Source organism: Phyllostomus discolor, chromosome 7 (assembly GCF_004126475.2).
Source record: "Phyllostomus discolor isolate MPI-MPIP mPhyDis1 chromosome 7, mPhyDis1.pri.v3, whole genome shotgun sequence".
Taxonomy (NCBI): domain Eukaryota; kingdom Metazoa; phylum Chordata; class Mammalia; order Chiroptera; family Phyllostomidae; genus Phyllostomus; species Phyllostomus discolor.
In genome coordinates, this window is record NC_040909.2 from 128,355,839 (window position 1) to 128,378,803 (window position 22,965).

A 22,965-nucleotide genomic window follows, 5' to 3' on the forward strand; every position below is an offset into this window, starting at 1 on the left:
AAAATAAAAACAAATAGAGGAAGGAAAGTAGAGAAAGAAGTTTAAAGGCTACTGTCAGTACCAAATTAAACTTTATGCTATTACTGCTAATTTCATTAATACACGTGATTATGATAATATAAAACACCAAACATTTAAAATGCACTTCAGGCCCTGGCTGGCGTAGCTCAGTGGATTGAGCATGGACTGCGAACCAAAGCATTGCTGGTTTGATTCCCAGTAGGGCACATGCCTGGGCTGCAGGCCATGGCCCCCAGCAACCACACATTGATGTCTCTCTCTCTCTCCCTCCCTTCCCTCTCTAAAAATAAATAAATAAATAAATAAATAAATAAATAATCTAAAAAAAAAAAAAAGAATATATTAAAAAAATAAAAAATAAAATGCACTTCAGAAAACTGGTTTTCACTCAAGAAAAATTCTAGTAGGGTACAGTAATAAGTCCTAAAGAGAAGAGTCAAACTTTAATAATTTCTTTTTAAAATTAAAATAGGTAGAGAGAGGGTGTGGCTCCGGTGGTTGCGTGTTGTCCAGCAAAGCAAAAGGTTGCCAGTTTGATTCCCACTCAGGGTACACACCTGAGTTTCAGGATTGGTCCCTAGCTGGGCCATGCATAGAAGGCAACCAATTGATGCTTCTCTCCCTCTCTTTCTTCCAACCTATCCCCTCTCTCTAAATGTTAATTAACTAATTAATTAATTAAAATAGGTAGAGAGATATGTATGTTGTCTGTAGATGTATTACACAAGCAAAACAGCTTTGGTTTAGAACTGTTGATTTCAAATACTTTCCCAAACAAAATATAGCACCCTTTGAAACACTTCTCTGCCTTCACTTTCTTCTTTTAAATTATGACCAATCCTCACAACTTCTAAATAAAAAGGATGCATCCTGCTAAATAAAAATACTGAAATTCAGACTCAAAAGATAGAAGAGAAAAGACTAACCCACACTGCCTTCTTGATTATCAGTTGTTTCTTCATCAGTTCTTTGAATACCTTTTCGTTTTCCTCTTGTGTACATATTAAGATTCCCCTGAGAATGTTCAAATAAAAGCCATTAACATTTAGAATATTTACTTTAAAAATTCAGTAGGATCTTCCAATCTTGCTTAAAATAAAGATATTTCCAGCTATAAACTCTTACAACTCCAGCAATAACTAGTGCCTGATCAAACAAATGCTGGGTAAGATGACCAATTTAACCAAAAGTGGATAGGTACTACAGAAAAGGTTAAACTGAAGATTAAATCATCCCCTTAATGGAAGAATATATTTACTTCTTTTGTTTCATTAAACACCGCCAAGTCTTCCAGGCCTCTCATTCGCCGTCTACGCATCTTCTTCATGTCATCCATTTTTTGAAGTACAGCTTCAGCAGTGCTTTAAAAAATTAATATAAATATAAGCTAAAACTTTAAAATATTAATAGTATCTTATTAAACACTTAATTTTCCTTCCACTGTATATTGAGTGCTGGCATTTTAAATATCTGTTTCCTGGCTGGTATGGCTCAGTGGACAGAGTGCCAGCCTGTGAACCAAGGGTAGCTGGTTTGATTCCCAGTCAGGGCACATGCCTGGGTTGCAGGCCAGGTCCCCAGCAGCGGGTGTGTGAGAGGCAACCACATATTGATGTTTCTGTCCATCTCTTTCTCCTTCCCTTCCCCTTTCTCTAAAAATAAAAATAATAATAAAATAAAAAATTTTAAATATCTGTTTCTTGATTTACTTGTATAAAAATATTTTCTACATTTTTCAAAGACTTTAAATATGTGTGAGTATACAGGATTCACTCCTATATACAATCACTCTCCTTTATGCTTTAAATAAACTAAATGCATTAAATATTCAGGCTAGTCGAAATTTATGATCTCTCCCCAACAGAAAGTTGTCACTTTTTGTCACTTAAATCATCTTGATCTAAATAATTTTTTACAGCCCTGGCTGGCATAGTTCAGTGGGTTGAGCGTGGGCTGCGAACCAAAGTGTTGCAGGTTTGATTCCCAGTCAGGGTACATGCCTGGGTTGCAGGCCATGACCCCCAGCAACCACACATTGATGTTTCTCTCTCTCTCTATCTCCCTCCCTTCCCTCTCTAAAAATAAACGAATAAAATATTAAAAAAAATAAATAAATTTTTACTTACTTTGTTATAAGTTTGTCAAATAGCACAGACTGGTTCACACTACTGTAACGGCTTCTAATCCTACAACTGCGTCGAACTTCAACATCGCCATTCTCTTCATGCAAGTGTTCTGTAGTCTGAACAATGTTTCTAGTCCTCAATGACCGAGTAACTGGAATTGCTTTTTATTCACAGACAAATACATACAAATATAGGGAAAGATTTGAAACAAAAGCATTTATAAAAGAATTCTGAAATGAACAATTGAACAGTTATACTTTCACCTAACAAAAGTATAGTATCTTGAAATTAGCCTTTCTTAAAATATTAGAAAACCAAAATAAAGTTAAAACATACTCCTACCATATGTTCCAGCCACTCCATTCTCAAAAGAAATGGGAAAATATATAATACAAAGACTTAGACACAAATGTGCAAAGCAGTTTTGTAACAGTCTCAAATTAGAAAAAACATCCAACAAAAGATAAATAAAGAAATTGTGGGAAACAACCTAGGTATCCATCAATGGGTGAATGGATGAAGAAGACATGGAATACAGTAAGTCCTCACGTAACACTCTTGATGGGTTCTGTGACTTTAAGCAAAATGACACATAATGAAACCAACTTTACCATAAGCTAATTGATATAAAGAGTTAAGCTCCTACAGTATCTCATCAATGTTATAAAGAAATGACATTAACCAAAATGACACTATTCGAGGACCTGTTGTATATATACAATGGAATATTACCAGAAAAAAGGACATCTTGCCATTTGCAACAACATGTATAGACCTTGAGGGCATTATGCTAATATGTCAGATGGAGAAAAAGAAATACCATATAATATCACTTATATGTGAAATCTAAAAGATGAACTCATAAAAAGACGAGAATGGGGGTGGTTGTCCGGGACTGGGGGATAAGGGGTAAGGGAAGATGCTGCTCAGAGTACAAGTTTCCAACTATGAGTAAGTTCTGGGGCTCTACAGGATAATGATTATACTTGATAATACTGTATTACACACTCGAAAGTTGCTAAGAGAGTAGATTTTAAATGTTCTCACCACAAAAAAGAAATAATTATGTGACATGCAAATGTTAGCTAAATTATATTAGTAATCATTTTGTAATATAGAGGTGTATCAAATCAACATTCCTTGTACACTTTAAACTTATACAACATTATAGGTCAATTATATCACAATAAAACTGACAGGGTGAGGGGATGGGACAGGACAAATTATGGTATATCTATATAATAGAATACTACTCAGCAACAAAAGCAACAACATAGATGATTCTCGAAGTAATTATGCTGTGTGGCCAGACAAAAAAGAATGCATACTGTATAATTCTTATAGAATTATAAGTAGAAAATGCTAGAAAGTTCAAACAAATCGATAATGGCTAAAAAATAGATCAATGGCTACTCAGGAATTCTCAGGGGTGAAGGGCACAGAGAGGAGTTTGGAGAGATAGGAGGGATACTAAAGGGACCTGAGGAAATTTTGGGGGAGTGACAGTTATCTTCATTACCTTACTGTGGTGATGGTTTCATGGTATATTATGTCAAAAGCAAATAAATTGTATACTTTAAATTTGGGAAGTTTATTGTATAAATCTCAATATACTAGTAAACAAAATATTAATTACATTTTAAACATTTGAAATGTCTTTAACATTCCTTACCTTCTTTGTGCTCTTCTTTTTTTTTATTAGCCTGCTGCCTGGCCAATTGCCTATGTTAAAAAGAATTAAAGAATTCAAAATAACTGACATAATTTTAAAGGCTATATTTCATAATATACAAACTAGGACAAAAAGTTAAATCAGCTTAGGTACATAAAAACCTAAAAACCAGTGGGGAAAAAAAAGCTTGAGAATATGCTGAGTATGTTTATGCAAATCATGTCTAAACAAAGTCTGAGAAACCTGTTGTGAAATTCAATGATATATGCATTAACTCTTAACTAAACAGAATTAATCAAAGCATCTTACTAAAACAAGAAATGAAATATTTAGCCTAACTAAGTATTTAGGTATAATTGAACTGAGCATTGAGCAAAAATAAGACAATGTATCTTATACCACAGGGATATAGTGGTACTACATCCTGGAGGAATTTATAACTATAAACAAAACTAATGTCCCTTTGTGACATGTTGATTTTTTTCTAAGAACATTTGCTGGCTATAGTTTACATATTCCATTATCACTCACATGTAGAAACAGTCCCATTTATGCATCAAGATAATCCCACAAACTGGCAGACAGAATCTACTGAATTGGAAAGGATATGTTCCAAAGCTTTAAAAAAAAAAAAAAAAATCCTACTCTCATCTTTTTTTCTAAAATCCACTGAGCAAACAAAACAATGTCTCATTAATTTATTTTTAGGGAATCAATTTTCCATACTTGGATAAGCTATATCTATTAATCTACTTATGTATCAAGCTCTTTTCTAGTGGGCTGGTTATACATGAGCAATTTCAAATGTGACACTTTATAATGAAAACATCTTAACCAGCAGAGTTAGCTCATGTATCCTCATAACAAAGCAAGTCTTCATTAATTCCTTATCTCTTAGAACACAAGTAAGAAGCAAGAACAAAATAAAAACCTTTGAGCGATCCATCTAAAAAGAGACCCTCCCTCCATACCATGAAGGTCTACTTTTAATAACCAGGCTCCTATTAGGTGGTAGGGACACAATGATTAAAGGGGTGTTTTCCTTTTTCTTTCTTTTTTGCCTATTGAGGAAGGGGAGCACTTTTCTGCTACAGGGGTTGTAAACTGTTTCTTTAACACCTGCAGATCTGATCAAAGCTATGAATCTTGACCTCTAGAAAACTGCATATACACTTACAAGTTTAAACAATATTTCAGAGGTTTCATGTGTCCCTGAAAACTATAACTACTGAACGCTAGTTAAGAACTCCAAAAACAAAGAAATATAGATCCTGCCCTCAAGGCACTTACTCAAATCTTTCTGTATTATTTTAACAGCCTGAGTCTTCCGGTCTTTGAGCCCCAAATAGACTGAAAACGAAAGGGTCAGAGGGAATAGAGAAAGAAGAGATTACTACAGTTAGGCAAACCACCCAACAAATGGGTCACCCTGATAAGAAACGGGGTAACTATATAAAGCAGATTTCAAAAATACTACTATAAGCTACTTTATGTAATTCTTAGACAAGCAGACCCTGATATTATATAGAATAGTCCTTGTAATAATGATCTGAATACAGGAAGATATTTTTAAAGACAAATTCTCCACAGAAAACAAATGGTCAATAGCACATGAAAAGATATTCAACATTATTAACTATCAAAAAATGCAAATCAGAACTACAATGAAATATTTCATACCCACTAAAATGACTAAAAACAAAGACAGACAAGGACAACTGCTGGTGAGGATGTGGAGAAATTGGAACTCTCATACTTCACTAGTGGGAATGTAAAATGGTACAGCTGCTTTGGACAACAGTTTGGCAGTTCCTCAATATTAGAACAGCTGCCATTTGACTCAGCAATGAAATCTTAGGCATATACCAAATAAATAAATAAATAAATAAATAAATAAATAAATAAATAAAATTAAGAATAAATCAAAACTCTATGTCCACACACAAGTTTGTAAACCAATGTTCATGGCACTATTTTGTAATAGCCAAAAAAAAAAAAGAAACAATTCAAATGTCCATCAATTAATGAGTAGATAAAAGAGAATGTGATATATCCATACTATGCAATTTTATTTGGCAATAAAAAGAATGAAGTGCTAATAGATACTACAATACAGATGAATCTTCAAAACAATATACCAAATGAAAGAAGTCAGACACGATGGCCATATATTGTACTATTCCATTTATATAAAATGTCCATAATAGGCAAGTCTATAAAGACAGAAAGTAGAATAGTGGTTCCCAAGGGGTTGGGGTGGGAGTATAATGAGCACAGTGGTTTTTTGGGGTTGATGAAATGTTCTGAAATTAGATAGTGGTGATGATTGCACAATATTGTGAATATTCTAAAACCACTGAATTGTACACTTTAAAATCATGAATTTTATGGTATGTGAATTATATTTCATTAAAGTTGCTCTTTAAGTAATAAAAAAGATAGTAATTCAATATATTTTATAAGGAATCTAATTTAAAAATCTAAGTCACTCATCTTTAAATCCAACTTAAAAAGCATTTAATACCTTTAAAATACTCCTTTACAACCTTTTAAGCATAAAGCCCAGCACAATGTTTCACAGATGGAAATAATGTCCAGGTCCTTTTAAAGGTTAAAATTTTGAGGACTTACAACATTAAATTTTTTGACTATGTATAAGCCAAACTAGATATAAATTATATTTAATATAAATAAAACCATAAAACCAACCAACAAAAATATTAACATAATGAGGTTTTGGCAAAACAAAATAGCCATTTGCTGTGTGAAATGTCTTACTACTATCAGTTTCTCCAGTTTGGTAAGTTATGTTTGTTGTGTTTCGTGATGACTCAATTCATCCACTTCTTTAGTTGAGGTGCTTCAAACCTTCATTTGAATAGCAAGCATGTCATGACATTATCTTGGAAGCAGATGAATTATTTATGTATTAAGGTCAGACTCAGTTCTTATCTCATGAACCTGAAATAACTAAAGCAGTAATACTTGGTGCCAATTTAATTGTAAACACAAATATAAGGTCTGAAATTTTATGGCTATTCTTCATATGCTAGCAATTTAGATGATCCAGAATGTTTTATTTTTTTTTTCTTCAGATCGTAAACTAAATTTAAAAATTCTCACAGGAAAAAAAAAAGGCAAAAATAACAAAAAAGAAGAAAAAATTCTCATAGAGAATTCACGGACCATTCCTCTTACCCCAAAAAGGCTTCTTCAGGTTTCAGCTTAAACTGCATGTCATCAATTCTAAAAGTTGTATATTTCCTCCCATTCTAACATCTCTCAAATTGGGATGCCTTACAATTGATGGCATGTCACAGTTTAATTTTCAGTGTTTTTTCCTTTTTACTGTTTCATAAATTGTGTTTCAATTGCTGTTATCTTAGACTCCCTGAAATGCAGTAGTAAATATTCCATAAATACTGGATGAAATAAGATACAAATAAAAAAAATGTTGCAATGCCCTGGCTGGGTGGCTCAGCTGGTTGGAGCGTCATCCTGTACACCAATAAGGTTTTGGGTTTGATTCCCAGTCAGAGCACATACCTAGGCTGCGGGTTCAATTCCTGGTACAGAAGGCAACTTATCAATGCTTCTTCTCTCACAATGATGTTATCTCTTTCTCTGTGTCCCTCTTCCTTCCTCTCTAAAATCAATAAACATATCCTCAGGTGAGGATTTTAAAAAATGTAACAAAATATGTATTAAATAACTGGAAAAGAAAAATGAAGGGGGCACCATCTCACTTATGTAGAAAATCCACTACACAAAATAAGAACAAAAATTCTATTTAAGAGTGGGAGGGTTCTAGTCTTCTAAGTCACTGTGAGAAATTTATGAGAATAAGTTTCATTCTAATTGGTACTTCCCTCCACTTATGTTAGGCTCACCCAAGTGGGGAGAAAAGTGAAGGTTTGAATTAATTAAAGTTAGATTTAAAATTGCCATCTGCCCTGAACCAAACAAACCCAAGTTCAATGAACTACCTAATTACACTTATTTATTTATTGTTAATATTTTATTTACTTATTTTTAGGAAGAGGGGAAGGAGGGAAGAAAGACAGGGAGAGAAACATCCATGCGAGAGGGAAACATGACTGGCTGCCTTCCATAGGTACCCAGGAACTAAACCCACAATTTAAACTTGTGCCCGACCAGAATCAAATCTGCGACCTTTCACTTTGCAGAATGGTGCTCAACCAACTGAGCCACATGGGTTAGGACCTAATTTATTAAAACTAATTTCCCGAGAATTAAAATGGGATTCATGCCGCCTACACCTCAGGATTCTTAAGAAACAAAATTTAAATGTGTAAAAAGCATCTAGTCCCATTAGACAACTTTAAAAAAAAGGTCATTCTTTGCCCCTATGTGAAGACTGCTTTAGAAGCACACCAACACAGAAAAATAAATGACTCGGAATTGATGAAAAATTTGATAGCAAGCAATCAAAAATTCAAAAATTATAACTACTACTTTGAATAAATACTTTGTAAAGATTATGAAGCAGCACTACATCATAAACAAGTCAACCAATCTTGCCAGTTGCATATCACAAATATGGTCGTTGAATATGAAAATAAAAACAAATCTGTGTACACATTAAATTTTTAATTCAGTAATACTCATTTAAGGCAGCTTTACGTAAACTAACATTTTGTAACACTGGAATCTTGATGACCACTTAAAAATTAAACACAAATCCTAAATTATTACTTTAAAACTATTTTGAATTAGCAAACGAACACCCTGTATTACCTTGTAAAATGCCTGCCATTAGCATGTGTTTCCGTTATTTCCATATTCTTATCAAAACTAGAATCTGAAGAATTCTGCGCATTTTTTCTCAAAGTCCTCAAAGCACGTTTCTGGTGGTAGGTTTCAACTTCCTTCACTGAAGACCCATCCTTCAAGAAAAATTAAGAAAACCATCTAAGTTTTTCTTAAGTCAAAATTCCCAAGTTAAACTACTCCTAAGAGTTTTCTGATTACACATTTGTACAACTGTTTTTTGTGCAGAATTATTTTGCCTCTACCCAGTAGTTAATATTTGGAATAATCATCTTATGATAAGTATTAGTAATGTTTATGAAATAGCTAATTAAAACTTACTGAGGTTTATAGTTCTATTTCACAAGTAGTCTACATAGTGAAGTTTCCCACCACTGATAAAAAAAAAATTTGTACTAGTTCACAACAGTAAGTACTTATTTTAAGGCTAAAGAAATTAGAAAGATACACACACACCATTGTCTGCTGTGCATTCACTGGTTGCAACCTTAAAATAACTGGACTATCAGAATTATAATTTTGGCTTGGAAGACGAAAAGGAGTTACTATGTATTTCACCCAGATAATACAACCACTGAATTTAAAGACTGCTTAGGTATGTATGTTAACCTGTTGTAAAAACCAGAGCTTTATGTAACTTTACTTTTGCACAATAGGCTCTAAGATAGTGGACTGCTTTATGAGCTACAAATTTCTGTCATAAACTATTCAAAAGTTCTATACACCTTTTGTATAAGGGTATTTTTACATTAGAAGAGAAAGCAAAAGTACCTAACAACTCTGTAACTGAATGCCTTACTACTCTGAAAATTGATCATTTTAGAAAAATAAGCAGTGTTGTTGTTTTTTTAAAGAAGAAAAAGAAACATTAATCCTTTGTCTGCCCCCAACCGACTTTACCCGTTACTTTATTTTTTTTTTTAAATCAGGACATTTTGTCACCTAATTTTGTATGGGCAGAATATTTAATTGGTTCACAAGTTAAATAAAGATATGTATGCCACAAGAATTTGTGTAAGAATTGGACAAGTACTTAATAAAATATTAAGTGATGTCTGTATAATTTGTTGGCATTTTTCCAGTGTACTTTTTTTATATAGGCATGAGCAAAGTAGGTTTATAGTTGTAATACAAATAATACAATAATTAACAAATAATACAAGGATAAACTGTCTCAACTATAAACCTAATTTTGCCCTCCCTGTATTTAAGGATGTTTGAAAAAAGATACCTATACTTTTAGGTAGGTGTATTATTTTTAAAACAAACACCTACATCTTGCATGGGTGCAGTTTAAGGTAAGACTTTCCAAGGAAAATTTGAAGAAAATCTATTTCCAGATTCTCAACTTCCACATATACTTTTTCTTAAAACTGATCTGCCTAAGAAAGCAACCTTAACATAAGGCATCCTCTTTCATTTACCCAGGGTCCTATCCCTCACTCATTCTGAGTCTTCTCTATTGTGTACTGCCTCAAGGCATTACAAAACCTTCCTAAAGCCAAATAAAGGAAAACACAAGCGTAGGTGTTAAGAAGTGGAATGACTAAGCTAGGCAACAAAACTTTTACCTTTGTTAAGTGGTTTCCAATTCTTGGCTTTCAACAAAATTGAAGAGGCCTAATTAAGCTAGGAGACTGTGACAAAAGATTTTTGGCACAAAAGCCCAAAATCCGAATGGCACTGCTCAACAAAATTCCTTTCATTACTATCTACTTATTTAATATGAATGTTTTCTCAGTGCTTAAAATTATAAAAACAATGGAACTGATGTCAAACATTGTCTCCAGCAATAAGATTTATTCACAGATACATGAATTGGGTGGGTAGGATTTTACAGATAAACTCCTAGGAGTTCATATACTTCATCATTTTAATCAAAATAATGTTTTTGTTGTTTTGATCAACTGAATAGTAATAATTATAATTCAATACACAGTGAGTAAATTTTTCAAATTTTGTATTGTAAGTATAAAAGTATAATAAACAACTTTAAAGCATAAAAATAAATCAAGATAAAACGCTATGGATTAAGTGGTTTGGAAATACAAATTGAAAGAGGGGGTAAGAAAGAATCAAGGTAAAATTTTTGACTGCTAAAAAAGCTTGTCAGTGTATTATTTTAATGTTCCAAGACAGTATCAGATAACTGGTGTTTAGATTCCAGTGAATACTTGTAACAAGTCTGATGTAATGGTTTTATTTTTTAATGGCAACATTAAAAGATGACAGAAACGATCTTCTTTGTAACTCTAAACAAACTGGGGTAGAGGAAACTTTGCAGCTTTAAAATGTACAATATGAAGCTAAAAACATTTCAAAACTGTCAGAAGAAAACAGTGAAATAAACATTTTTGTGACAATATTTGACACAAAAGGACAAATACCGGATGTTTCCTCTTATGTGAGGCTTTTAGAATAATTAAATTTATAGAGACAACACAGAATAGTGATGTCAGAGTCTGGGAGAAGGGAAGAATGAAGAATTAATGTTTAATGGATGCAGAGCTTCAGTTTTTGAAGATGAAAAAATTCTGGAGATGGATGGTGGTGATGGTTGCAGAATAATGTCAATGTATCTAATGTTACAGAGCTCTACATTTTTAAAAATGGTTAAAATGATCAATAAAAAGAAATTATCCCCATATTCCTGGGGATAATTTTTTAAAAGATTTTAATTTTTTTAGAGAGAGAGGGGGAGGGAGGGAGAAAGAGAGGAACATCAATCAGTTGCCTCTCGCCAGCCCCCCAATCTGGGGACCTGGTCTGCAACCCAGGCACCCAGGCATGTGCCCTGACTGGGAACTGAACTGGCCACCTGTTGGTTTGCAGGCTGGTGCTCAATCCACTGAGCCACGCCGGCCAGGGCTCCTGGGGATAAATTTTAAGATGCATGTTTCCACAGGAAAAAAGAAAGGAAGTGGGTATTAAATACTGCGAAAAGAAATTCCTTGAGAAACTTGGAAGATTTAATGTCATACGTGAATCTTTAATTTGTATAGTGAGTGGCTTAGTCTAGCCTTCCTAAATAAGCAATAGGCTTCATAAAAGGAATCTGAACAGTGTGGAGAAAAAAAAAGACAAAACAGGTGTTGGGGAAATCACCTACATAGAGGTACACACGAGGGAATTTTAAAATATCAATAACTTTCAAAAATGTTTTTTATAAGAGAATGTGAAATGAACTAAGCATTCAGATAACCACCATTAACCTTTTGGTGTACAAAGCATTCTTTTCCTATGCAAACATATTCACATGATTTTAAAATTAGCATAATACTATTTATGTTTTATAACTTTTTTAGTAGTATAAACATTTCCCATATCATAAAATATTCTAAAAATCTTTTAAAATGGAGAGTAGTCCACCCATTACATGAATCAACTTAACAAGTGCTTAATATATTACACATTTAGTTTATCTGCAATTTTTTTGTGTGTCATAGATTATCTTGTGTATATCTGATTTCTGAAGGAAACTAGTGCAGTTATTAAATCGAAGTCACATTTGAATATAGCTTATCAAAATAATTCTCAAGAGGTAAGTTAAATGCCAAGTCCTAAGAGTAATTAACAGTGGGTGATAAAAATGGGGACTTTCACTTTCTACATTTTACAACATGCACTACCAGAAAAGATTTTCCTAAGAATAACAAAGAGAAAACATGATCTGAAAACAAAGCCTAGAGATGTAGTGTCCACATTTATTCTTTAGCTAAAACCTACTTAAATATTGGGAGCACTGATAGGTCTTTAAAAGTATTAAAAGAGTAAAAATATATTATTAGATTTTAAGTCTTACAATCTTGCAGAGTTAGTAGGTAAACTAGTTCAGGGAGTATATCAATAGAATAACAAGTTTTTCCCCAAGGTTGACACAACTGCATAACAGAAACATTTTGAAATAATTTCTTAAAGATTTTACTTATTTATTTTTAGAGAGAGGGGAAAGGAAGGAAAAAGAGAGGGAGAGAAATGTCAATGTGTGGTTGCCTTTCACGTGCCCCCTGCTGGGAACCTGACCTGCAACCTAGGGATGTGCCCTGGACTGGGAATCGAACTTCTGACCCTTTGGTTTGCAGGCCCATGCTCAATCTACTGAGCTGCACCAGCCAGAGTAGAAATATTCTAATATGTTGTTTTCCCACAGAAAATCAAGTTTATTAAAGCTTTAAATTCATAACAAAATATGTATGAGGGTCGGTTGATTGAGTTAATTCAACATCAATTCAACAAATGAGGTTTAAGTGAGTTTTTTTTTAAAGTTTTATTTGTTTTTTAGACAGTGGAAGGGAGGGAGAAAATGAGGGAAAGAAACATCGATATGCAAGGGAAATACTGATTGACTACCTCCCACAGGCCCACTACCAGGGATCTGACACCCAACCCAGGCATGTACCCTGCCTGGAAATGAACTGACCACCTTTCAGTTCGCAGGCCTCACAGGCCAGTGCCAAACCCACTGAGCCACATCAGCAGGTGGGATTTTTAAAAATAATAGTTATAATACTGACATAAAATGCATTCACCCAGACTTTGAGGTCCTTGAAAGTTTGAACAGCAGCATATTGTAATGCACAATGGTATATTATACCCAGTATAGTTATAATATCCCTCCTTAGCTAAATATAGGTATGGTCAATTCCTCACCATTAATCTATTCCACAAGCTCCAACTATTTGGTTTCTACCTCTACAGCTCTTTCAGTGGATCTCAAACTATCTCTCAATAGCTAAGTCCAATGGCCTCTGCTCTACTTTGTGGACTTCTGTGGAGTTGATCACTCCTTTCTTTAAATGCTTTGACCCTTTGGTTTACATACTACTCCTTTTTACATAATTCATCCTCTTCTCATCCTTAAAATATAGCCACTGCTCCAAATCTTCTTAAATATTTTTGTATTTTGCTATGTTTCTTTTCACGTTGAAAGATTCAACCATCACCTCTATACAGGTGGATCAGTCCCAAACATACATAGTGCCAATCTCTCACCATATATCCCCAACAATCTACTATTCATGTTTTTGGCTTATTGCCTTCCTTCCCTGTATCTCAACAACTTTCAGGGCCCTTGCAATATTATTTGGCATTTTTCTCTCCATTCCTCCTAGTTCCACCTTAATTTAGGCTTTACTTTGCTCTGCTTTGGTCTATTGTGATAACAGTGTACTAATTAAGAGGCCCAAGTAAGACAGACTGCCTAGGATTGGTTCTTAACTTAGATCTGTATAATCTTGTTCAAGTTACATAAAGTCTCTGTGCCTTAACTTTCATATCTATAATGAGGATATTGTTACTTTATAGGGCAAATGTGTGTGTGCATATCATGTACCTTGCTTGGCATATAGCAAGTGCTATACAATTAATATCATAATCTTTAACGGGCCTTCCAAACTCCAGATTTGTTGTCTATAACCCATCCTAAACATTACCTCATCCGATTCCTGTTTTAGAAGTCCCAACTTCTAAACCTAAAATGAAGGGTCAGTTAAAACAAGTAGCCGCTTTCAAATGCAGCGCAGCCATGTCAACCAACTCCAGGGGAACAATACTCATTGCCACATGTCAAAACTTCCCTATCCATGATTTGTGATACTTCACTAAGCTGTACACTTTTCATTTTTCTGTGCTGTGTTATGCTTCTAGTTTTAAGAAAACCTCCTGTATGTTGTACACATCTTTGTTGAGTTTAGAGTATCTTTCCAGACTTTCAAATAAATATACAATTTAAAAACCCATACCTTCTACAAACTAAAGCATGCTTTATTTTACCTAACATGGAGAATAAAAGTATACATTAACACAATCCAAAAATAATGTACAACTATCACCAATCCTTAAGTGAGTCTTTGGCATCAGAAAAACCATAAATTTAGAGTCCCAGACCTGTGAAAGCACAGAAATAGAAAATGGCTAGTCTAACCCTAGAGGAAGAGGAAACCACAGACGGGGCACCCAAACTCATAAGGTTGGTAGGACATAAATCAAAAACAAAAAACAAATTTAAAACAACAAAATCCATACAAATCAAGGGAAGAAAAATCCTTAAGCCCAGTTGAGTGAGATCATATTCAAAATGTAGAATGTGGTTAATGAATGGGTGACTAAAGGTATCTTTGGAACTTGAAGATAAGGTCAGCCTGAGATTAGATGAAAAAAAAAAAAATCCAAGTTAATGAATATGAGTAAATTCAACCATATTTAAGAGTGACCTACCCTAAGAAATGCTGTCAGAGATTGTGGTTGAGGAGGCTAAGAAATACAATTAGATCCAAATACAGTCAGGGTATTAACTTTCCAAAATACATGATAGGTGAAAAAAAAAAAGTCAAACTATAATTGAGTCAGATGTATTGAATATAAAGCTCTCAGATTAGAAAACAGTCCAATTGCAAAGGTATATTTTGTATTTGGTGTTGGTGAGCTTTGTCAACATGAATACACTGCCCCTCAAGCTTATTCATTTCTTTTGATCCAACCCCATGCTCACTAAGTAACCCTCTGAGGGTTATGATTTGGTCCACAGGAGATTTATAGAAGAGAGTATTACTGTGTTTCAAAAAGATATAATCCCTACAGGAAATCCAGGTATGTTAAAAAAAAAAAAATCCTTTCCACCCTATAACATTCAGCTAGCTGAGTGCTAATTGCTCCACCACCACTTGCCACTGATGTGACATTTACTGCAAATAGTCTCTGTATATTGCTGTTAGGTCTCCTTTGCTAGTCTAAGTTCTGTTCGAGCAAGGACAATCTACAACACATATGTATATAAGGGTGGAAAACAGGGAGGCCAGCCAAGAATCTATTTTAATAATCCAGGCAATAATGTCTTGAACCAGCACGACAACAATGGAGAGAGAGGCTGATAAGTGGTCAGATTCTGAATATATTGTGAAAGCAGAGCCAACAGAATTTGCTAACATAAAATGGGAGGAGTCAAGGATGACCGAGGTTTTTGGCCTGAGAAACTGGAAAGACGACAGACCATTAACTAAAATTGACTGGTTCGAATGGCGAACAATGACTGAGCTCTAACTACAGTTTATGCCAAGCGTTCAGGTAATCTCATACGCATGATCACATTTAATTCTCATTACCCGTGTGGTGGGTATCACCTTTTAACGTGTAGAAACCTGCTGATGACTGTTGAGATTCAAAACTGACAGCTGTGTTAAACACCTGTTAGTTAGCCTGCATTCAATACATTACAGGCACAGGATCTAGTATTGTCCTGAAGGTAACAGCAGTCAATAAATATCTACTGAAATAATCAGCTTCCTTGAACACGGTTTAATAAAGCGACCCGAGTTCCACGCAGAAGTGCCTGGCCTCCCCAGACCGCTACCAACTTCTGCACAAGACGGAGAAGCCGATCCTGAAAACCAGGAAATGGTTTTTGCAATTCAAAATCGCATTTTCAGACACTGAGCAGGACTCTGCCCTAAGCAGAGCAGCAACTAGGATACGGCGCCCACGACAGAACCCGGCTCCCCACTCGGGCGGCGGCCACTCCCCCACCCCACACACCTCCCCGTGGCCTCTCTCTCGCGGGCCCCGTGTCTCCCATGCCCACGCCTCCGCCCCCTGCCGCAGCACTAATCTACTTCCTGCTGCCTTGACTTTCCCAGGCTGGCTTCCTCCGGTCTCCCACCTCTCCTTAATGCTGTCCCCTCCGCCCGTGACTCTCCCAACAGCCGGGGTGCGGAGGGGAGGGACTCCCTTTCCCTTCTTCGAAGGAGGAGCACGTCCTTCCAGACTTGCCCGCTCCAGCCCCTTGGCGGGGAAACTTCCCCCGCAGACACCGTTTATAACTGCAGCGTGGCAGAACAGGAAGGGAAAGGTTTCGGAGGCGCGGAGCCCAAGCTCCAGTTTGGGAGCTCCCCCTGTACTGGTTACCTCTGGAGCCCGTTTCTTCCTGTGTAGGACACACACAGCTCCCCACGCGTGTGGGGCTGTCATGAGGCTTGAGAGCAGCGAGTGTGCGGGAAATGTTGGTCTCCATCCCCACACATTATGCAACCTGGTCTTTATTCACCGCGCTCTCGTTACGGAAACTCTCTGGATCGTCCATGGAGGTCAGGGAACCGGAATGGCACTCTTTCCACCCCCCCCCCCACCCGGGTCCCTAAAACCTTTACTAGGCGGACAGTTAACAGTCCGAACACGTGTCTTGCCCTCGATGGAGGCGAACACGGGGCGGGAGCCCGGGCGACGGGTTAGGGAAGTGTGCGAGGTGGGGGGCGGGGCAGCCTCCCAGCCCCGGGCTCCCCCTGCACTGCGCTTCAGCTCCACAGGCTTTTGGCTTCCTCTCGGGTAAAAGTAGGCAGTCACGGCTTAGCTCTTTTGCAGGCAGCCCGATCCCTCCACCCGACCCACACCCTTAGTGGCTCCGATCTTAAGGCTCCCATTTACCCGTCCTCGACAACACTCCCAACCGCCCCCCGCAACTGTCACCCGGACCGCACGGCCCACCCGCCAGGCCCCACCGGGGCGACGCGCCGCGAGCAGTCCCTGCGGCCAGGCCCCGGGCGCCCGCCCCAGGCCGGTACTCACGCTCGCAGCGGCCGCGGCGACTGAGGACTGCTCGGCGGCGCGGGCCGAGCGGAGCCGCCTCCGGCCGACGTGTTCCAAGCTGAGGAACTCGTTGGACAGGTCCAGGGAGCTCGCGGCCGAAGCGGCGGAGTGGCTGTGCAGCTCCAGACTGCTGCGGAGGACCACCATCTTCCCCGGTCTCCGGCCGCCGCGTCCGCGGCGCGAGATAGACCCGAGTGCCAGGTAGCGGTCGCCCGGGCTCTTCCGCGCTCCGAATTCTGGCGCCACGAGCTCCGCGGCCGCTTTCTCGGCGCGCGCTCCAGGAATCCCTCCGCTGCCTCGCCCCGCCCACGCCGCCACCCTACAACGGCGGGCTAGGACCTGTGCTCCTCATTCGTGCAGAGACGGACTTCAGGCGAAGTTGAGAACCCGCGCCCATAGTGTTGAGGACCTGAGCGGACAGTGGCGGGAGAACGCTCACTTCTTCTTCTTACTTAGTTCCGGTTCGCGGAACTCGGCGGAGGGAGACGGCGGGGAGCGGCGAGAAGTCTTGTTTGGAATTTTGGCGCGAGGATGTCAGAGTGGGGGCGGGGTGAGGAGGGAGGCTCCCGCCCGCTCTGATTGGCTGGCGGGGGTCTGGCGGCTCCTCCCCGCCCCTTCAGACACCTGCCTTCAGCTTCCCCAGGGCAGGATTCAAATGCAAAATGTCGAGCGCTTGCCCGGAGGGGTAAAAAGCACTTAGCATTTGTTGAGTTTTGACTTAAATCCCTGAGAGCTTTTTACTGGTATCTTAACCAACACAAGTTCAAAAGAAAACAGAAATGGAGCTAAAAACGCAGGATCTGTACCCAACGTTGCCATGTCCCACCTATATGATCTTGAGCAAATTATTCACCTCTCCGTCTCTTAATTTTCTCATCTTTTAGTGAACTAATAATACCTAAAGTTCTGAGATATTGTTATACCTCAGAACCGTGTCTGCGCTCATAAATGTGTGTTACTGTTACAGAATTACCGGAAAATGGCTTTAAGATTACAGCAGTCACTTGACTACTTTGAAATAGATAACAACATGCTGAATGATCAGAATGTGAACGGGAAACAGACACAAGAGCTATTTATTGATTTGGATAACTACATTGCCTTAACTCGACATTTATTAAATATTTATTGAGCATCTATTATTTGACTGCGAACTATTCTAAGCACTGGAGATGCAGCAGCGAACAAAAAGAGCAAAAATGCTGTCATGGAACTTCAATTCTAGTGGAAGGAAGGTGATGTCAGAGAAGTACAAAGCATGGAAGGGGGAGGAAGCGTGCAATTTTAAACAGGGTGAGTAGAGAAGGTATCACCCAGGAGTATAAGCGAAGACCCAAAGGACACTGGGCAGGTCTGGGAGAAGGGAAGTGCGAGCAGAGGAAAGGGGAGGAGAAGGAGGATAATGAGATAAAAGAGGAACCAGTCCACAGTAGCAGATCTTACAAGCTGTGGGTGGGCCTTGGCTGTAAAGTGTTTTGTTGTTGTTTTTTACTTTTTCTTACAAATGAGATGAAAAGACACACGATTTTGAACAGAGAAGTGACTTCGTCTGACCTTTTCAAAGAATCCCTCTGGCTGCTGTGTGGAGAAGGCAATATTTGGGACATACTTATACTAAAACAAAATTGTTGTTTACCTGAACTTCAATTTTAACAGAGTATCCTGCATTTTTATTTGCTGAGTGGGGCAACCCTAGTTAGGAGGCCACAGCAATTATCCAGGAAGGAGATGATGCTGACAGAGTATGAAAGTAATGAGAAATGGTCCGATTATGGGTCTCTGTGGAAGAAAGAGCCAACTGAGTTTTCTGATTAATTGGATTTCACTAATACAAAAAGAGAAGAGTCCAGGTCAAGGATGACTCCAGTGTTTTCTTTGTTGTTGTTGTTGTTGTTTGTTTGTTTATTTGAGCTAATTGAAGATGAAGCTATACTTGGATGGGAGACGGTTATGGCTAAAGCAAGTTTGGAGTGAATATCAGGAATTCCTTTTGATACACATTTAAGATACAGAGTCATATATATTCTGCACTTAAAATGTTGGCTTTAAAAATGTTTTCAACACCTGAAACCAATACCAAATGAATATTGAATGTAAACTGTAATTAAAAAGTTAAAAAATTAAGTACATATATAATGATATTTACCACAGAATTATTCATAATGTCAAAAAACTGAAAACAGCTTGAAAGCCTCTCAGTGGGGCCTCACTTAAAAAGAGTGCTACACAGTTAGTAAAAATTATGAAGTAGCCCTGACCAGTGTGGCTCAATTGTTTGGGCATCATTCCGCAAAGTGAATGTAACTGTTAACTTAATTACATGGAAAGTTTTAATTATGTGGAAAATTATATGTGCGCAATGCATGGTAATGTTAAGAAACTACAAAGAATAGGATCATACAGTTCCATCTTTGTTGTTTTTTTTTTAAAGTATATGTGTATATTTACATTGGAAGAAGCCTAGAACACAGGTGGCAAACACAAGGCCTGCGGGCTGAATCCGGCCCTCCACCTGGTTCTACCCTGCCTGGCACCTTGTTTCTATCTGGTGGAAATGCCGAGCTCTTGCTGAACTGTTAAGGAGTAGTTACAGTTATACAGTCCTGAAATTACTTTCAGCCCTTTGAAGGCAACCTTGAGGTTGATGTGGCCCCTGGTGAAAATGGGGTTTGACACCCCTGGTCTAGAAGAAACTACAACAAAATGTGAATGTGTAACCAAATGCAGGTCCGGCTGCCTGCCTCTACGAAAGCCAATACTAGGGAGGCATGTGCTGATGTAAGGGAAGTGGTTTATTTCTAGATGCCAGCCACCTGAAAGATGGGGGCCTCATATCTCAAAGCCCATCTCCTGAGATGGGGGACTCACGTCAATCACAAAGCCCATCTCCCCCTCTCAGTGGAGGCAGAGGTTTTTATAAGGAGGGAGAGGGGGAGAGAACAAAGAGATCGAAGGAGGGGGTTGCCAAGTTCTCTACGTGCAGACTAGCACAGTCCATTCCGACAAGGCAAGGGATGGTCCGGTGTGCAACATCCTGGTTTAGTCATCATGGGTTCACGTCATCCTGACTTCACGCCATCCTGGCTCCGTGCTTGAAGGTCAGCAAATCTCCCGGAACTGGGATGCCTGAAGGTCAGGGTCTGTATCTTTTGAAACTAATTTCTGGGATTGTTATACAATACCAACATGCCGTTCATCTACAAGCTACATATTGGTCAGAGTTTGCACTTACAGAAACAATGTCAAAAGAATGCTGGTGTTGGTTACAATTCACCACTGTTACAATTTTCCATCGTTACAAATGGTTAATTTCTGCATAGTAATATTGTGGTGGTTGTGTAGTTTCTTTGTACTTTTCTCAATTAAGTTTTTTTTTGCATTGAATATATATTAATTTTAGAAAAAAGCTTTAAAATGATTGTTTATGCAATATAAACGGAAGTAGAAAGCACAATATTTAAAGTCACATAATCTATCCTTCTGACATTGTCTCTTTTCTTAATGCGTATTATATACCTCAGTAAAAATGTATAAAAAGACCTTCCACCCAAAAGGCATATGCATTTGTGATTTTGTTAAATATTATCAAATCGACTTCCATGGAAATTATAGCAGTCATTTTAGTTCTTTAAAAATAAGCAAAGAGGTATATTTCAGAACACCATAGACAGAGTCAGCCAAAGGGTTTTCTTGATCCTTTATTCTCTCTGCCCCAATATTAAGAGTTACCACGTTTGCTTCAGACTTTGGTTGGTGTAGTGAATTGATCCGTGTGCCCCAAAATGATATGTCCAAGTTCTGAACTAACTGTAGTACCTGTAAATGTGGCCTTATTTGGAAAAGGGTCTTCGCAGATGTAATTAACGATCTTTGACATGAGATCAGCCTGGATTTATGGTGGACCCTAAATCCAGTGATTGGTGTCTTAAGGGAAAAGAGAGGGAGGTTTGACACACAGAGACACTCAGAGAAGGTGATGTGAAGATGGGAGCAGGAATTGGAGTGGTGCGTTGATAAGCCAAGGAGCACCAAGGATTGCCAGGAACCACCAGAAGCCAGGAGCAGGGTATGGAACAGATTCTCCCTCAGAGCCTCCCAAAGGAACCAACCCTGCTGACACCTTGATTTCAGACTTTTGGTCCCTGAATTGAGAGAGAATGAATTTCATTGTGCTTTCTCCCCCCAACCTAAGTTTGTGGTAATTTGTCACAGCAGCCCGAGGAAATTTAAAGAGTTAGTCTGGAATTGGTCTTTGGCAGGTAATACTCCTTTCCTTTTTCAATCTCTAGTTATTGCAGGTAGGAGTGATGTGATTTAGGAAAAGAAGGGGCATGGACACTGAGGTTCTTTCCCACCCCCATGATTGCTTGAAGAGGATCAAGTGTTCTTACCTCAAGTGTGACCGAAAGGAGGGCTGAAGTAAGAGTTAATCATAATCCCATTACCTCATTTGAGATGAGGTCATGGGTTCGTCCCTTTTTTTTTTTTTTTTTTGGTAACAAAGGTAGAAAGTAAACATCAGTTTGCACAGGGATTTTTTTTCAGGAATGTTGTAAATGTGACCATACTTAAATTTTACAGCTAATCTCCCTGATTTTCTACAAAAAGAGGGCAAATCATTAGTTAGCCTCCCCTATAACACAGGCATGGACTGATCCACGTAGAAGGTGCTGGGCTATTGCCTCCTTCCCACCCCATTCTAAGTAAGATGAGTAATAACAGTACTGTGCTCCAACCCAGCCCAGTGCCTATCCCCAACGGTGAGGGTGCCCCCTCTGAGCTCCCATAGTACATTGCTACCTTAGGACTTTCTGCTTTATAATGAAATGATCCCTTTTAGTATAGGTAAGTAGTAATTGGTTAAATATAAATTAAAGTAACAATGGGTGTTACCACAGCTCTGGCTGGTGTGGCTGTGGTGATTGAGCACAATCAATCAATCAAATCTTTAAATAACAATGGGAATGCCAATTTTTGTCTATATTTTTGTTTTTTTTTAATAATAATACTGAATATAATATTGAGGTATAGGCTCATTTCTTTTTTTAAAGACTTCATTTTTTTATTTTTAGAGAGAGGGGAAAGGAGGGAGAAAGAGAGTGAAATATCAGTGTGTGAGAGAAACATTAATTGGATGTCCCTTGCACACCCACAAACTGGGGACCTGGCCTGCAACTCAGACATGTCTCCTGACTGGGAATTGAACCAGCGACCTTTCTGTCCACAGGCCAGTGCTTAATCCACTGAGCCACACCAGCCAGAGCTAGGTTCATTTCTTAAACACCATATAGCAATATGTATCAAGAAACCTGGAAAATATTTAAAATCTTTGGCCCAGGAATCCCATCTCTAGGACTCCATCCTGACCAAGATTTATGTACAAAGATGTTGACTGCTTTATTTATAATAGTAGGATCTGAAAACAAACTAATGTGCAACAGTTGGGCAACAGTTAAGTGAGCAAGAGTCTGTCCATGCAGCTCTTTATATTAATGTTGATATATATTTGATTTAATAAGGAAATTTATTTGCCCTGGCTGGTGTAGCTAAGTGGATTGAGCGCTGACTTGCGAACCAAAAGGTTGCCAGTTTCACTCCCATTCGGGGCACGTGCCTGGGTTGCGTGCACCCCCATTTGGGGATGCGCCAGTGTGTGTGTGTGAGAGAGGCAACCACACACTGATGCTTCTCTCCCTCTCTTAAAAAAAACAGTATTTTAAAAATGTATTAAAAACTAATACATGAGAAAAATTCAAGCAGGAAAGAAGTGTAAAAAAT

The 22,965-nt window shown here is 38.0% G+C and overlaps 1 protein-coding gene across 2 annotated transcripts in view; it reads right to left on the reverse strand.

Annotated features, from left to right (window-relative positions):
• The window catches only part of ATAD2 (ATPase family AAA domain containing 2), a 60,402-nt gene extending 42,728 nt beyond the window's left edge, over nucleotides 1-17,674 (reverse strand). Inside the window, exons 1-6 of one of the 2 annotated variants that reach the window (XM_028534105.2) lie at nucleotides 17,167-17,674; nucleotides 8,578-8,726; nucleotides 3,820-3,869; nucleotides 2,148-2,307; nucleotides 1,280-1,382; nucleotides 948-1,035 (exon numbers count right to left, since the gene is read on the reverse strand). In XM_028534105.2, the coding sequence (XP_028389906.1) occupies nucleotides 948-1,035; nucleotides 1,280-1,382; nucleotides 2,148-2,307; nucleotides 3,820-3,869; nucleotides 8,578-8,726; nucleotides 17,167-17,334 (718 nt within the window). In that variant the 5' untranslated portion in view covers nucleotides 17,335-17,674. The remainder of the gene's footprint in view (nucleotides 1-947; nucleotides 1,036-1,279; nucleotides 1,383-2,147; nucleotides 2,308-3,819; nucleotides 3,870-8,577; nucleotides 8,727-17,166) is intronic. The other variant, XM_036031393.1, reaches the window with a different exon arrangement.
• Between the last annotated feature and the right edge of the window lie 5,291 nt (nucleotides 17,675-22,965).